This window comes from Lichenostomus cassidix, chromosome 6, assembly GCF_008360975.1.
Source record: "Lichenostomus cassidix isolate B80296 chromosome 6, HeHo_3.0, whole genome shotgun sequence".
NCBI lineage: Eukaryota > Metazoa > Chordata > Aves > Passeriformes > Meliphagidae > Lichenostomus > Lichenostomus cassidix.
In genome coordinates, this window is record NC_139487.1 from 31,427,569 (window position 1) to 31,444,561 (window position 16,993).

At 45.6% G+C, this 16,993-nt stretch overlaps 2 protein-coding genes across 3 annotated transcripts in view; one reads left to right on the forward strand and one right to left on the reverse strand.

Moving 5' to 3' along the window:
* Positions 1–3,775, forward strand: part of HK1 (hexokinase 1) — a 41,148-nt gene extending 37,373 nt beyond the window's left edge. For both annotated transcript variants that reach the window (XM_085064327.1, XM_085064328.1), the window contains exon 18: positions 640–3,775. In XM_085064327.1, the coding sequence (XP_084920453.1) occupies positions 640–784 (145 nt within the window). In that variant the 3' untranslated portion in view covers positions 785–3,775. The remainder of the gene's footprint in view (positions 1–639) is intronic.
* Positions 3,776–5,215: 1,440 nt separating this feature from the next.
* Positions 5,216–16,849, reverse strand: TACR2 (tachykinin receptor 2). Its single transcript, XM_085064330.1, has 5 exons — positions 15,496–16,849; positions 11,716–11,904; positions 8,445–8,601; positions 7,574–7,770; positions 5,216–6,347 (listed from the first exon to the last, which is right to left on the reverse strand). Exons 1-5 carry the CDS (start codon positions 15,897–15,899, stop codon positions 6,152–6,154), a joined length of 1,143 nt encoding a protein of 380 aa, XP_084920456.1. The 5' UTR covers positions 15,900–16,849; the 3' UTR covers positions 5,216–6,151.
* Positions 16,850–16,993: the final 144 nt, after the last annotated feature.

Here is a 16,993-nt window from a genome sequence, read left to right on the forward strand (position 1 = left end):
TCTTTTACTTGCTGGCATAAGAGCCAGGAAAGAAAGGTCTTAATCGGGGGTTCAGGGCTTTCTGAAGGGCAGTAAGAGGATAAAGAATGACTTGGAAAGATTCTTGAGGTGGTGACAAACTGAAGGCAACACAAGTTGCTGAGCGAGTTGGAAGCTGCATAGCAAGGGAAGGATCTCTTGGCTCTGGACAGGCAATGACAGAGCAGTGCTGAAATGCCTGGTGCCTCTTTGGAGGATGTTTCTGTTCAGTGTCCAGCAGAGAAGAGCTGCTGCAGAGCAATTCAGGTGAGGGCAGGCATCTAAAAGAGCTTGGGGCAGGAGGAAAAGAGGACTAGTTCCCACCTCTAGTGTATATGGAGGTAGATGAATGGGAAGGAGATTATTTAGCTGGTCTGTTCTTTTCCTTTTGGTCTGGTATTAGTGATCCCAGTTAACCTCACACAGACAGAGAGGCAGGACTGGGATGCAAGTGCTTTTTTCCTTTAACTCCTACCACTCCCAGGCTTCAAATCAACCCTAGTTTTCAGCATTTTAGTTCTTACCCTGGTGAAAAGAGATGCAGTGCAAATGCCCATAGCAATGCTTCGCTCCACAGGTGCTGGGACCTTCCTGACCCACTGCTCTTCTTTCCTTTCACAGCTTTTCAAGGATCATGCACCAAACAGTCAAAGACCTGGCACCCAACTGCGATGTGACCTTCCTGCTGTCGGAGGACGGCAGCGGGAAAGGGGCAGCGCTCATCACAGCGGTGGGATGCAAGCTTCGTGAGGCTGAGCAGAACTGAACTCCACAATCTGGGCCCCAATTCTGTCTTGTGTTTCTCATAAAGCAGCGACTGCGTAGTCAGAACTGGTAAAAACCCAGAACTCACTGCTTTATCAGGGGAAAACAAAATTACAACTAATGACGTAAAAAAATAGGATACAAGATAGAATGTGTGCTGTTAATAATATCTCCTGTTTCTGGACCCCTATCTGCATGTTTCTTACTCACCTTGTTGGTACCTTCCCCATCTGTAGGTCATGGAAAAAAAAGTCTATAATTTCTGCAGTTGTCAAAAATCAGTTGTTGTCTGAGACGAAATTGCCCCCAAGTGATGTGCATTGAGAGCTACCATTGCATCGTACCAAACGTGTTCTTTGCAGCATCCCTGTTAAGCGCACTGCCAGCACGCTGACCACCAGACCTGGGTGTTGATGCTTTTAAGTGAAGGGGAAGCAACAGTTCCCTCCTGCATATCTACCTGCTGTTGTTTCGTCTAAAGCGATTGTTGAAAACATTATGATGTGTCAGCACTGCGCACGCACGTAACTCTATAGTGGGACTTGACACCGCGACTTACTCGCTTCCTTGATGCCTCTTTTGTCATGGTAAAAGTAAATGCCCTTGTCCCACAGATCTGGTTCCACTGGTATTCCCCATTGCTTCTGTGAGTAGTGTTGTATTACTGGGTGAAATCTATCATGTTTCAGCAAGAAATCCCTGAACAGTAAAACAAAGTGGTTGGTGATTGGGGTAATCCAAATCTCCAGACCTGCAAAATTGGTAGATCTATGGTCCCTACATGGCTGTGATGTATTCTTCTGTTTAAGGGTTCTGATAAAAAATACTTCCTATCTCTTCTTGTTAGTCTGGGTCAGGGCACTGCAGCTGCCCTTCGACTGCGTCCCTTGGATGCGCCTACTTCCGTCTCTCGCCTTAAATGGGTATTTGCTTCCACACAGAGCTTTAATCTTTAACACTGTTCAGCAGTCACTCAGAACACAAACACTCAGCCAGAGTTAGTGCGCAGAAAGGAAGAGGAGGGTTGCATTTTGATCTTGCCTTTGAGGACCTGGGTGTGTAAACAGCCCACAAAGCCAAAATTGGGTGCAGCTTATTCCAAGGACGAAAGCAACAGCAAAGATCATTTATATGTGGTGTACCCTGTCCTCTGTCCAGTCGATGTCATTACTATATTTGCATACCAATTGCATCACTTAAATTGAGGAGCAGTTAGGAAGGTACATGTCGAGTAACATTTGCAAGTCACACTACTTTCTGCAAAGAGGGAGACCACACAGTAGTCCTTAATTCCCACTCTTCTACCAAAAATGAATCTGAGATGTCTGCATGGTTTTCCCTGCTGCCTTTTCCTGCAGAAAGTAGATGGAAATTTGCAGGCTACTCTTCTTTGTTCTCATTCCACTCCCCTAAGATTTGGATTGCCCTACCTATTGATAACATTTCAATATGCATTATGGTGCACTGTGAGTGAATGTTGTAAAGTAACCTGTGAGTCACAAACAGTCATTGCAGCTTTAAGTGTGTGTCTACCTGAAAAATTGCATGCCTAACTGGTTTTGCAAAGGTAGAGGGTCTTTTTACTTTGCACACTAGTAGCTCCGGTACTAGTGTTACGTGATACTTGTGAAAATATTAAACTTTTTTGATGTGCGTTAACTGGTGTTTAGTGGTTCTTTCTGGAAGAGGTGCTGTTGGCTGGTGGCTTAGTGCTTTGGGAAGAGCTATTGTGTAGGGAGAGCTGCAACCTAATCCCAGTGGTGCCTGTGTTTTGTGTGTGTGTTTTTATTCCCGGGCATTCGGGGTCAGATTCACACAGGTCCCCATGCCTCGTGTTTCCTAATGTAGTTCAGCAGAGGCACAGCGCTGATAACACCCAAATCTTAGGGGCTGTGTAGCTTGTCCAGGTGCATCTCATGCCCTGTCTTGTGCAGGGGGATCTGCAGTGCAGGAACACCTCGGGGTGCTGCACCAAGGGCGGTGTGGTTACGTTAGGCTTGTGATGGATACAACATGTCCGTGAGCTCCCCGTGTGCATAGGGTTAATGTCTGCAGGATCCCGGTGTCAGGTGCTCTTACACCACTGCTTGGCACAGCCTGTGTTGGAGTTGTTGTAGATGAAAGCCCCTTTTGCATACACTAAAGCTGTGCTTCTCCAATAATGCATTTTACGTTACAGCTTGAATAGTCTCTGACAGCCTTGATGTGCAGCTCTAACCCCACACAGGAGACAGAAGAAGGTGAGAAACTTTTTGGGCACAGGGGACACGTTGCATTTGAATTGCTTGAAGGTTTGCAAATCTTGTGCCTGCCGTTGGCAGTGCTGTAGGAATGGTGTGAGCCGTGCCTGGGAATCTGGATTTGGAGCTCTTTGGCATCTGAGGGCCAGGCTCAGTGCAGGATAGAGGGTGAACAAGAAGTGGAAGTTAAACTTGGTCTCAGGGTGACTGTGAATTTTGGAGATGCTGGTATAGGTCGTTTTGTTTATTGGATCCAGCTCATAACAAATAGGGAGTGAGTTTGTGTTTCTAACAGTGCAACTTTTCCTACCGTGGACCGTAGTTGATGTACTTGATAAGACATAGCAATTCTTTTCCAAAGGGAGACCTGGTGAGATTTTCATTTCCAGACTACTTCTTACCCCTAGGAAACTGTTCCAAGTGAATCACAAGCTATAACTGTCTGAAGAAATGTCTCCAATGTTACCCAAGCAATGACTGAGATGTCTTTCTTAAAGCTTTTAGGCTTGGTGAATAAAATCACAGTCCTCTTAACTGTTAAGCTGTAATTACTGCAATATGAACACAAAAATCTTATATTTCCTGGGGAAGAGACCATTTGCATACCACTGTTGTAATGTCATCTGCTCCTTACTCCTCTGGGGTTCTCTCAGAAGCCTTTTGAATGGGTTTTAAAACAAGCAGACCTTGTTTTGTTTTGTTTTCTTAAGAAAATAGCAGAAGGCAAAATAAAGTGTTTCTGAACTTCTGAACCCCGTTCTGTGCTTTTTGTTCATTCCTTTGCCATAAAAATGAGATTCTTCAAATGTTTTTCTTTACTGACTGCAGGGACTGCTTTGCTGCTTGGAGCACCAGTAAACATGCAGAGGAGGGATTTATTGCTGACCTGGATGTCTTTCCTGCTGTGTGGTATTCAATTCTGTCAATATTTATATGAAGAATTGGATGTATTTACTGTGGAGCATGGTGTTCCTGTTACCTCATATATCACAGGAATAGTGTAGCTGGCCTTGGGCTGCCTTTTCCTCTAGTATAACAAGGGCTCAGAGCATCTCTGCTTCCTTAACTGTTGCTGTTCCTGTGGGATGAAACCTCAGGATCTGCACTGTGAGTCTGCCAGTGCACAGGGAATTCCTTTTGCAACCTGAAGAAATCATCCTCTGCTTTCTGCTCCAAACAAGAGAAAGAGATGCCTTGAGCCATCAGAAAACTGCAGTGCCAGTCATGGACTGCACAGGGGATGCACTGGCAGCACATGTGTGACACTGGGACATCCAGAATAGGCTCTGGATGGCTGTTCGGGTGTGATGCAAGGTGGAGGGGAATGTGGGATGCTGAAGATAGGCCTGTTTGGTCTAAAAAGCTCTGCATTAGAAAGCTGCAGAATTTAAAGGTCTTACAACCACACCAGCTGGGCAGAGGGAGGTACAGCTCGTGGTTATCAAACAGTGAACTCTGTGTGTAGGTGTCCTTCAGTTCCTCAGAGCAGGAGTCTGCCATGACTAGCCAGGTCCCAGAGATGTGTGCCTGTCAGAGTGTCCCTCCCAAATGGTTTTCAATCCCTTTGGCAGAATGACTTGGTTGTGGCTGTCCATAAATGCCTCTTGCTGCTCTCCCTCTGCCCTGTGCATGTTCCAGCAGTGCAGCTGTGGGAAGAGCAGGCTGGCCAGGGGGAGGGCTGGCCAGGTAACATCTGGACTAGAAACTACATGCTGGAACGATTTAAAATAATGAACTTTTTCAGAGGGGCCTGTGCTCCCTTGTCCCATTAGTGAGACAAGTTTGTTGCATAACATAATTGTTCTCCACAGAGCCAGGGAGGTGGAGAAGGAAGATACATCTGGATCTGTATTGAAACAGGCTTGAGAAAATCATATCCCTGAGTACTCTTTCAGTTCAAGCCATGAACCTGTTCTCTGGATTTACTCCAGAATTTAAGCCAAGCAGCAATTGGCAGTTTTACTTTCACAGAGCAAAGGAGAATATTTCAAATGACTGGATCTTGTCAACATTACAGGAGATTTTTAATTGCTCTGTGATATTATTTACAAACCAGTCATGAGGAGGGGAAGGTGATTGTGAGGTGCTAACTTATCACACCACTATTAAATGCTGTATTACTTTTATATAGTGTTTATATTTCAGCTTCTCCAGTTTTGCATGCCTGCACATAATACCTCGGGCTGGGAAGATGACATATTTCGGCCTTTATTTTCATATTTGGGAAGAGCAGTGAGGATAAATATGGGGTAAGTCTGGAAAGGGAAGGTGAAGGGATTATCTGGAAAAAGACAGCCACTGCTGTTAGGACTAAAAGGAGGTGGATTCTGATTGGATCCATGAGCCCTGACCAAGCCAGGGGCATCCCTGGCTGCAGATTCTTCTGAGAGCCTTACTCTCCAAATTAGGCACCACAATTAGTGTGAAGGAGGAATCACTTGAACACGGTTTAACAGGAAAATGATGTCATATTTTGGGACAAGGTTATAGAAATCCACGCGATCACAACATCTTAAGGAACTGTTTCTGCTGGTGAAATTGCAGGCATGAAAATCCCAGAATTCAGAAAATTTTGAGGGCAGGCTGGGTTTTTCAGTCTGGATATGTTATTATTTGCCTTTTTTGTAAACAAGCTTTGGTCCACAGTGTTATCTGCCTTGGTGCTGCTGAGCCATGGGACTTAGCTGCCCACACAGCCCCCAGGGCCCATTCCAGCTGGGCCACATGAGCTCCAGCCTTTCTGCTCCGTCACCTCTTCTCTGAATTTAAGTGTCTTGGTGGAACAGAAATGCGGAGATCACAATGTAGGAGAGAATAATTTATATTCCACTGATTGGCACTGCCTCAGATCTGCTCTGCTGGTTTTTTGACCTCCTGGGAATGATGTCTGTCCTGTATTGCAGTTGTTGATGTAAGGAAGGGCTAAATTTGTATCCATAGTTGGGTGATATTTGGACCTACATGGATATAAGTATTATCAACACACTGCCTTCAAAGCTGATGGCATCTAAAGAAGTCCTGTAGGAAACAGTTGCTCCAGAACAAAAGATCTGCCTCAGGCTTCTACAGATCTGCTGCCTTCGCCTGGTGTGTTGGGATAGGATAGAGCCAGAACCAGGAGCAGGAAATCAGAGTGTTAATCTGGTGAGGGTAAATGATGTCTTCTCTTTCTCATTCAGCTGCGTTTCTGTGTTGAAACTTGTTGTTCTTGATTTCCTGTGGGTTGTCTGGTAGAGAGATGGAGCCCTAAGTTTAAGTTTGTCTTTTTCTGTTGCTTTTATGCACGGACACCACCGGAAGGCTAGCTTGAAGCCGGAACGAAACCTGTAAAAGTGAGAGAAGAAATTAAGTGGCGAAATGATCTTTTTAATTGCACAGAAAACTCGTGACTTGATTCTACCATGAATAACCATAAAAATAAAAAAATTCTGCTAAAATCAAAGGAGGAAGGTGAAGAGCTAAATGCATAAAATCATGGAGGGGGAGGCAATAGGAGTTTATGGTCAGATTTCCCTGTATTTTAAGTAAACGTATAACATCAGTGAAATGGCAGGTTGTGTGATGTGCTCAGTAGATGGTTCTGACCATGCTGGTAATAGCATTTGTGAGGCACGGAGCATCTGAGGAAAATGCACGTGTTTACCCACTGGGAGCTTTTTAAAAAAACTGTGAATAATTAAATGAGGAAGCTCTCTGCTTTCTGAGAGAGGAGGGGGAGGACATGTTTATGTGTTTCATGTTAAATGCAGTTTGGGTGAATGGGCTGCAAAACTGTCTTCTTTTGCAAGCTCACAGGCAGGATGCTCTCAGAAATGCTCAAAGGATCATGCTGGAGTTAAACATTTGGCTGGTGGAGTCCCAGGGAAATAGCACAGGAGATGTGCTGATAATCATTTATGACCCTTGAAACTCACTATGTACAGCGAGGCTGAAGAGAGATGGGGGTTGTGGATGCAGGATTTGGCACGGAGATCCTCAGGGCAGCCGGAGCAGCTCCCTGCACTGTGCATCCTGCAGCCTGCTCTAAGCGCAGAGCAAGAGGGACCTCTCTTGGCACGCTGGGGTTGTGCTCCCCCAGCTGCTCCCTCGTGGTGACATGTCCTGATGGGACCTTCACAGGTCACCCGTGGGCTGCTCCTGCTTCCCATGGGTTGTGCTCAGGACTGCGTGGGGGGCTCAGGGCTGTGCTGGAGGGTGGTCTGGGAGGAGCAGGTCTGGGAGGAGCCAGCCCAGCATTAGCTCAGCAGATGCATTGCAGGGATTACAGATTCCTCCTTTGGAAACAGGATGGGCTGCATGTGGAAATGGGTGCAAATGTGGCTGTGCTCATGCCTACTGTCTGTGCTTTATTCAGAGAAAAAAATTTTAAGGGCTGAGTCAATCTCACTCAGAATATATCCCATCTCACATTATTAGCATAGGGTAAATTAAGTTGTCTTCTTGACCCATGGGCTGCAGCTGAAAATCACAGCTGTTCTCACCTCCAGAGATTTCATTTCTTCAGGCTGAGATTTTAGTTTTCTCTGTGCACACATGTGCATGCTACTCACCTCTGGTTCAGGCAGCAATATATGATGGGGTTGTACATTGTCGAGCTCATGGCAAGGAGGAAGACTGCAAGATACACCTGCTGAATGTACTTCTGCTGGTAAATGTCTTTCTTGAAACTCCCCAGGATGAAGTATATGTGATAGGGCAGCCAGCAGATAGCAAAAATGATCACCACTACCACCATCGTCTTTACAAACTAGGAAAACAAAACCAAGGGGTTATTCCTGGCCTCTGGGCGATTGAGCTTGCTGGGGCAATGGGAAGTGCTGGTTTCACTTTGAGTCTGGTTTGCCCTCCTGAAGTGCAGCACGTGGAATGTAGACCTGGACTGCTATGGCAATGAAACCAGCCCTGGTGATGAAAACTGGGAACAGGGAGGGGAGTGCCCTGGGATAGGAACAGGGAGGGGAGTGCCCTGGGATGGGAACAGGGAGGGAATAAAGCTAATGTTTCCTGGTGCACTGAGTGGACTCTGCAGAGGAGCTGCTTGTAGCTACATCAGGGAGATGTGCAGGGAGATGAGATCTCTGCTGTTGTACTGAAACTGCTCCACTCTATCCAGAGTTTTACCCTGGTTTGTCCTGCTATGTGTGGATTCACTGGACACCAGGCTTTATTCTCTAAGGGCTGCTGCCTTCTCTAAGGCAGCTGCCTGCTGCTGAGAATCTATGTTCTTTGATGGCTGGCTAGTGCATGCAAGTTTTTTTTTCAAACTTGCTGGGTGATGCCCTTAACCCAGACACAAAATATTTTGTCAACCTTTCATGCCCAATCCCACAAGATTTTGTATCAAACACAAGCTCCATTTTGGAACTGGAGCCAGCAGCACTGGTGTGCTGGGGATGATTATATTTAAGTTTCACTTCTGACCTTTTTTTTGGCATTGACTTGTTGTTCATAGTGGACTCTGTTAAGGTGGTTGCCTGGAGCCGTGCTGCTCCACAGAGTGATTCCTATAATGCTGTATGCAACAAACATCACCATTAAAGGCAGTAAATAGATCAACACAATCACGGCAATGTGATACCTGCAAGAGAAAAACAAGCAGCTTTTCAGTCAGTATGGCTCTTGGAGGGCTCTTTCAGAAACTGTCTTTTGGACATGTATGCTGGCTCCCATTAGCAGAACCACAAAGCAGAAATTTTGCCTATAATCATTGTCACAGGGACTTCTGTAAACAGCAAAAGCTCAACTCTCTTGTGGTGTGATGAGGGGTACTTGGGCCAGATTCACTGCTCTTTCAAGACAGAGTAACATCATTTATCTTTTACCAGAGAGTTGCAGTGCATGGCCACCTGTGCTGAGCTTTGCTATCCCACTGCAGTCAGGAGAGTGAGGAGACATGGCTGTAAAAGTATGAGCCCTTAAATCACAGGTATGGAAAAGGAATAGTGAAAAAAAAACAAACCTACAGAGTAACTTGATGTATGCAGTAGTGGGAAAAAAGCTGGATCAGGGACTGTAAAAGATGTTTGGCTGCTCAGAGGGTACACAAAGATGCATATAGTGAGGAAGGGATGTTGCCTGTATTTGTGTAGCTGTCTATTTTTATTTGTGTGAGCACACAGAGCTAATGTATCACCAACAGCCTACTCTGTTACTGCTCCAGCTGAAAGCACTGGACTCTCCCTCTGCTGTACCTTACCTCAGCCATTTCTAGTTTTCCATGTCACCCCACAAACTTCTGCTGGTTCCCTCATGCTGAGGGCTGATTAGTTTAAGCAACCACCATTTATGGGAAGGGAACAACCTGCTCACTCGGTTACAGCAGCTGTCAAATTAACATAAACAGTGTGAAAACTAGGATTAGGCAGGAGGGCTCTGGCACACTTTGCTGGCAGTGACCCCAAAAGGCTGGGTGGGTGCAAATGGTCTTCCTCAGTCTGACAAGGCTCTGGGGTTACTCCTCAGATTAGTCAGGGGGGGCAGCTGCTTTGCAGAGGGCTGTTGAAATGGGCATTGGGGCCCACAGTGGTGTTTGCTCCTTGGGGTGGCTGCAAATCCCAGACTGGTGGCTGCATGAAGAAAAAATATTATACTTGTGAAATGTGACAAGTTTTTCCCTGCCTCTCTTCCACTTTTTCCTCTTGACCTCAGAGTGATGCCTCTTTTGAAGATCTAATGCCATCCACAGAGTGCAGCAAAGCCCTTTTAGGGTTCCCATCCTGGGAGGAGGAAGGGAGGATGGGAACCTGAGCTTGAGCACATGTAAAAAGAAACTTTTAGTCTTGTAGCTGTACTACTTTGCTACAAAGTTAACCTGTCACCAGAAAAAAAAATCCCCTGTGGTAAAGGTTCTTTACTCTGGTTAAACTTCTATGGATTCAGTCCCTTTATAGCCAATATTTCTCAGGTACCAGCAGACACAGTAGTCTATGGTTTGGGTTTTTTTTTTCTTTAATTGTTGTTAATTTTTTTACTTGTTTGTATCCTAGTTATACAAGTTTTTCCTGCAGAAAAGGATTTTCCTTTGTTCTGAAGTCTAGAAATCTTGAAAGCTGGTTTTACTTAACTGCAAAGGATTCAGAGGACCCACAGTCAACACAGGAACCCTCTTCTCTTCTTCTTCTCCTTCTTCTCCTTCTTCTTCTTCTTCTCCTTCTTCTTCTTCTTTCTTTTTTTTTTTTCCTCTCTTTGGGTTTCTTATTATTTCTTTTCATTGCTGTTTGGACTAACACATGAATGGCCACACATGGCTTTTTCTCCATGGTCTGTATTTCGGGCATCTGTCCCAACAAATCCATCACTCAGTATGATTTCTGGGGAGCGATGTTTCCAACTTCCTTGCTAAGAGAGATACCAAAACCTGCAGATCTAAGGCTCTTCAGGGAAAGTGAGCTAGTGAGTGATGTATTGTGGTCAGGAGCTGCTGCTCTTCAGCTGGAGATCCCTAAAAGGATCTGCCCTGCTATTTGCCATGTTCATTTCCAGCCCACAGAGATTTTGTCAGCATTATAGGGAACTCATTTGAATCTTTCCCATGCCATGGATGTGGGAGAAATAAACCTCACACTTTTCATCTGAATGAAATAGTCATCAGTGACTCATCTATTAATGGTTATCTGTTCTCCCTCCTCCTTAATCAACAGGAGCCTGGCACATTCTGTTCCCCAGCATGTGCCAAGGGGTACCAACAAGGACCCCCAGGAGGAGCATCACCCAGCATGAGAGGTTTGACCCTGATTTTGCTCAGCTGGGAACAACTGACAACCACTGGCTGACTATGTTGCAGCTTGGCCAAAGGTTTCTGAAGTTCGTGGAATTTGGCACATATCAGTGTGCAAATCAGTTAGTTTGGTAATAACTAAGTTTAGGAGGCATCCAGCTGTCTGCCAGAGATGAGGGCTGAGCAGGGGAAAATGTCCCACATGCATTCAGCTGGGCAAAAGCCTTCACAGTGGGTTTTGGTTTGAAAAATTGTTTCCACTTTGTTAATCGATTTGCTCCTTTTCCTCAGTTCTTCCATTGCTACTTTGTACAAACACATTTTGCTTGATTAATTTCTCAAACTGCTCCGTGCATCACGTGCTTTGAATAATGAGTAATCACAGCAGACCCCTTAAATGCAGGGTATGGCTTGATTCATCTGTTTGAACAATCTTGCCTTCAAGCAGGAGGAAACCACTGTGAGGCTTAGGAACTTTCAGGAGCGCAGATGTGTGCTCAGATAAATCAGTCTATAAAACCATAGGATGTTTGAAACACGCTGCTCTTGGGTTTTATTTTCCTTTTCCACCCCACAAAGGGAAGCATAATGTTTAACTAATTATGTGACCTCTCAGCATTAAAGATACCCAGCTTCCTCCTGCCTGATGGAGGAAGAAAATCCAGAATCTTTGAAACCAGGATTTATTGCTTATTCAGAGACTTCTCACACTGGTTTCTCTTAAATTCCCTGAGCCCTGTACTTAGAGTTTCTAGATCTTATCACCAGTTTTCAAAGCAGGGGAGGATGGCAGGTTTAGGATTACCCTGAACTGTGATGACCTGGCAGCTTTTTTCCACAGCTGGCTGAAACTGAGCTTAGATGGGCTCCTCCAGCCCCACATTCCCCAGCACTCCCAACAGCCAACAGTTTGGAGAGGAAATCATTTTCCCAGTTAACTTTTGCCTGAATTGGGAGTTTTATAATTTCTCTTACGTCAGCTTGGATCCAACGTCATCAGGCCAGACCACGATGCATTTCATGGTTCCGTTGTCCATCATGATCTCAGCATAGAAGCACTGCGGGAAGGCGAGCGCGAATGCTGCCAGCCAGATTATCCCAATGATGACTCTGGTGCTTCCAGCAGAGAGCCTGGGCTTGAACGGGTGGATTATGGCCACATATCTGCAAGGAACAGGTAGTGCTTTTACAGTTACATTGGCAATCTATACAACAAATGCTGCAAGTGCAAAAACCCTCCAGGACAGGATAGTGGGCTTTACTAATATAGACATTTTGATCAGTTCCAGGTCGTAAATAACTAGGAACAAAATCCTTTCTGAGGAGAATGATTGCAAATCTTAGGACAGGATATATTAAACCCACATGGATGGATGCTTATGGTGTGAGGAGGAAGCAGTCCTGTATGTCTTCTGCATATAGTCTTTGCAAGCATTATCCTTATGGAATTTTTCATAGAATCCCAGAATGGTTTTGGTTGGAAGGGACCTTAAAGATTACCTAGTTCTAATCTCCCTGCCATGGGCAGGGACACCTCCCACTATCCCAGGTTGCTCCAAGCCCTGTCCAATCTGGCCTTGGACACTTCCAGGGATGAGGCAGCCACAACTTCTCTGGGCAACCTGTGCCAGGGTCTCACCTCCCTCATAGGGAAGAATTTCTCCCCAGTATCCCTCTGTCAGCGTGAAGCCATTCCCCCTTGTCCTGTCACTCCGTGCCCTTGTAAAAAGTATTCTCGCTCTTTCATTTTCCTAAATTACTTTTTCAAGGGCCTTACCAAAAAAGCCCAGCCAAGTATGCTGTTGCCTCCTAATTATGTCAATCTCTGGTGCTTCATATTATCACAAGAGCAGACTGGGGTCTCAAGTATCCTTTACCCTGATTTTTTCCCCACTGATTTTTAGCTGTGGAAAACTTGTGCTATCTACCTCTGTCTGTGAATGCCTGAGCACTTGTGCTTGCAGCAGAGGGAAGGGCTGACCCTTCCATCCCACACCTGCTCAGAGCCCTCATGGCACATCTGACTATTGGATTACTCACAAGCCCAGGGCACTCTCTGGTTTTAAGTTCCCTGTGTGGAAATGCACGGTGTTGCAATGAGTACATAATCAATTATGCATTTCTTGTCATGCTTTCCCTATTCTTTGTCATGGCTGTTACAAAGGCAAAATAGAGTGGGAAATGCCCATTGCCTCCTAGTTTTCATAGCAAAAATTTGACAAATTGTGCTGTCTCTTGGCCAGGCTGTTGGTAGGGAGCTCTGCCCAGCTGCTGCTGCAGGACAGGCAGCACAGTGAGCAATCCAGGACTGCACAGCAGCAGGGCCTTATTTAGCTACAAAATTTTCATGTCACCTTGCTTTTCTTTAGCTCATCGTAGGCAGTGTTATACAGTGCTTGAGTCTGGTCAGGGAGGAATGAACTGGTGAATATTCTCCAGAGTATCTGCCCTCACGAGTGCCTGAAACTATGATCTGTGGCCCTCAGTGAATGGCAAGTCCCGGGAATAAATGACGTCAGCCACCGTGCTGTCACAGCAGCCTGTGTTGCAGACAGTGAAGGTGTTACAGGGCTGCTGGATGAAGGCTTTCCTACTCTGCCAGGGGTGCACCCTTGAGGCATGCTGTGATTTTAGGCAAGTTCCTGCAAGCTGAGAGCTTTACCAAACCTGCTGAGATCTCCTGTCTCCCTTTGCTGTGTGGCAGCACTGCCTTTGCCCCTCTGCTGGTGGTGCTCCCTGTACCCTCTCTCAATGCCCCTGTGACATCCCAGGATGCTGGGACCACAATCTTGGCACCCTTTCTCTGGTCCTCATCCATGTAGACAAAACAGGCTGAATTTTGTACACTCTTGTGCACTTTCCAAACAGGTCATAGGAGACTTTGCTAACTGGAGTGTGAAACTCGAGATGATTGATAAGACTGCATTTCTGCCTCGAGTCCTGCAATGGAAACAGCTGCTCTGCTAAAGAAGCAGCTTGAAATGGGGAAACTGAGTGATCCTAAACCCAACAGTAAGCAGTATCACCAGGGACTTTTCCATGGCAGAAAAGAATTACTTAGAACTGTCTTAGCCTCCTTCCTTGCAATAAACCACTTCAAAAGATGTTTTATTGAAGTTAAACATTGGAGCCGGAGTGGACCCAAGTTCTCATAACAATAAATGGAAGCATCAAGTTTCCAGGAGACAGTGTCAGGATCTATTTTAAGGCTAGGCAAAGAATAGCTAAATATGGTTTGCAGTGAGGTGCCAAGTTTTCTTTCTGGTCCATGCCATGTGACTAAAGAGATTTTAGCTGTATAGGTGCTTTCACCAAAAATCCCCCAGGAACCAGAGTAGGAAGACATGAGAACAGGCTGAAACAGATTTTTAAAAATAATATTCTTTGGCAGACCACATGTATAAAATAGCAGTTATCAACAACCCCTGATTTACAGCCAGGAGCAGCAAAAGAATATTTGAGTCTAAAAGGGAGCTGCCATTGATTCTAAACAGGGATTTGCTTTCATCTGGACAACTGCAGACTGATAAACCCGTCCCTCAGCCCTGTCCTTATGTCCTGTACTGTGCCGTGTCCCTGGCTCCTGCACAGATTTCAGCAGGAATTACACATGGGGAAAAGCCCTCTTTCACCTCCTAGCCTGTTTATCTGGTGCGATTGGTCTGTGATTGCTTCCTGAAGCTGGGTGTGCCAGGGTGATCCGAGCTTCGAGCAGGGCTGGGGGGAGGTGGGGACGTGACCCCAGTGACTCAGGGAGCAACACTTTTTGGGTGGCTCCAGAGGGACGCTGGCTCCCCTCCCGAGGGAGCTGGAAGCGCCCTTGTGGATACAGGCGCTTGATAAGGAACAGAGGAAACCTGGAGGAAAGTGCAATGTCAACAGGAGGGCTTTGATAAAGGACTGCCGGTGTTTCTGGATGCTGGGTCAGGCTGCCCCAGGCAAGTCCTTCACCGTGAGGCTGCAGCAGGGAGAGTGCAAGTAACAGAGGGAAGACAGGAAGGATGGAAGGAAGGAGGGTAGAGAGCCTAGAAGGGAAATAACCTCCTCTGCTTCTTGCACAGAGCATTGCCTTTAAGAGAGGAAATTCCCACAGACTTTTGGCCACTTTCTAGTAAAAAGGAAAACAGCTTCATGCTATTTAACAATGAGCTGTAAACACAGCCAGGCTCCAGAAATGAAAGCGCAAGTAAAAGTGCCTCAGCAGTTCGACATGAATTTTATGAAAATACCAAATGACCTCAGAAGTAAAAGAAAAAAAAATCACTGTAATTACTTCCCTCCCTCTTGGAATAAGTAATTCTAGTAAACCAGGGGAGCAGACTCTGCCATTTCTGGTCTAATTTCTATTATTTCTGGTGGTTTGCTGGACTCACAGCAGGATTGGAGATGCTGATAGTTTCAGCAGCCTGCAGCATATTCTCCTTTTTCTGGGCATATCCTTTTCATAGTTCAAAAAAACCCAACAAACCCACAAAAGTGTTCTCAGGATGACTGGGAAACAATTTATGATCAATAATGTGGGAACAACAAAATACCAGCCACTTCCACTTGTTACAGATTAGGGTGTGATTCAGACCAGGGATAAAACAGAAGATCACACCATAATTAGCATCAAACCCCACAGTCTGGCACTCCTCCCACTTTGCTGATAAGGCACCTAACAGAGTGGGGGCCAATTGCAGAAACTATTGCAATGATTGTTTTATGATTTATGGGGGATTTTTTCAGACCTTATCTTCTCCATTCGCCTCTTACCTCTCTGCAGCCACGGCTGTCATGGAGTAAATGCTCACAAACACTGCAGTGATTGGGAACCAGTTCTGAAACCTGCAGAATTCCTCACCAAAATACCAGACGTTGTGACTGGCATAGATAAAATTGAAGATGGTGTTGAAAGCAGACATCAGCAGGTCTGAAAGAGCCAAGTTAACGATGAAGTAATTGGTAGCGGTCCTCATTCTCCTGTGCGCCAGAATAATCCAGATGATGGTGACATTGCCAACGATGGATGTGACAACGATGAAGGAGTAGGTGATGGCCCACAGAGCAATTCTCCATCCTGGCTGGGTGAACTGGCTTACTGCTGTCCAGTTACCGCTGTCCTCGAGGGAGTCAGCCTGCGAAACGTTGCTCGCATTAAAAACAGAAAACACACCCATGGCTTTTTATTTCTTCTAAGCGTAAAAGAAAATCTGGCATCTGCTCATTTCTTGCAGAAGGTGCTGGTGGTATGAATTTCCATGCATATAAGCAAGCGCCGTTAAAAAGACATCGGGATGAGCTGTCTCAAGTCCTCTCGCCCTGTTTTCCAAGTGATGCAATGCAGTTCCAGGAGGAGATGAGCGATGCCAAGGGCCTCCTCCTTTTCCCCTGGCATTTTAACCTACACTTGAAGAGCAAAAACTAAAGAACAACTCTCTCCTTCAAGTTTCTTTTTCCTCTAAAAAAGGATGGAAAGAAAGGTGTTTTCCAGGCCAGTGATAAGCGATGTCTTCCTTTAGATTACTTTTAGGGTGAAGAAAACATAAATGGAAATCAGAAAACACTTCAATTCAAGTAGAAATTCTTTGTCAGGGCAGCAGTTTTCTAAAGCACCAGGTGTCTGAATCCTCTGCAGTGGGACATTTGCTCTTCTTTTCCTGTGTAACTATTAAGCATGAGGCAGAAGTCTCACTGGGGTGAAATCTCTACAGGTTTTAAGGGGACTTTGAAAGGAGGTGGAGCCTCTTGCAGGGAAAAGCTAAACAACCAATTTGACACCAAATGAAATGTGGCAAAGAGGTACGTGAAGCTCCCCCCGCTCCCTGTCCTCAGTTAGTTTTGAATAACCTCTGAAATGGCCATGCTGCTCTATCAGGATTTTACAGGATTAAATGCAAGGGTAGTTACTTTGCCAGGTTTACCAGTCCTGCAATCCTCGTGTTTCCAGAACCCTGCCTGACTTCCCGTGAACTCTCATAGCAAGAGAGAAACTATATTCAATGCACTTTAGCCAGGTCCTTCCTTTTGGATGGCTGCACCCCTTTCCCAGTGTGTGCTGTAGGAACTTGGTGACCTCATGCATGCAGAAGTTTTGGGTTCTCACAGGAAAGAGGAACCGCTCAGAGCACGGCGCTCCTGTGCACTGTCAGCTTTAAAGCAAAAGATATAAACATAAGCAACACACTGAGGTTGAGATTTCCAAGAGTAGTTGGCACTGACTCATGCCTGCCCTACTGGAAACTGAAAGTGTTTCAGGTATACAAACCTGCCT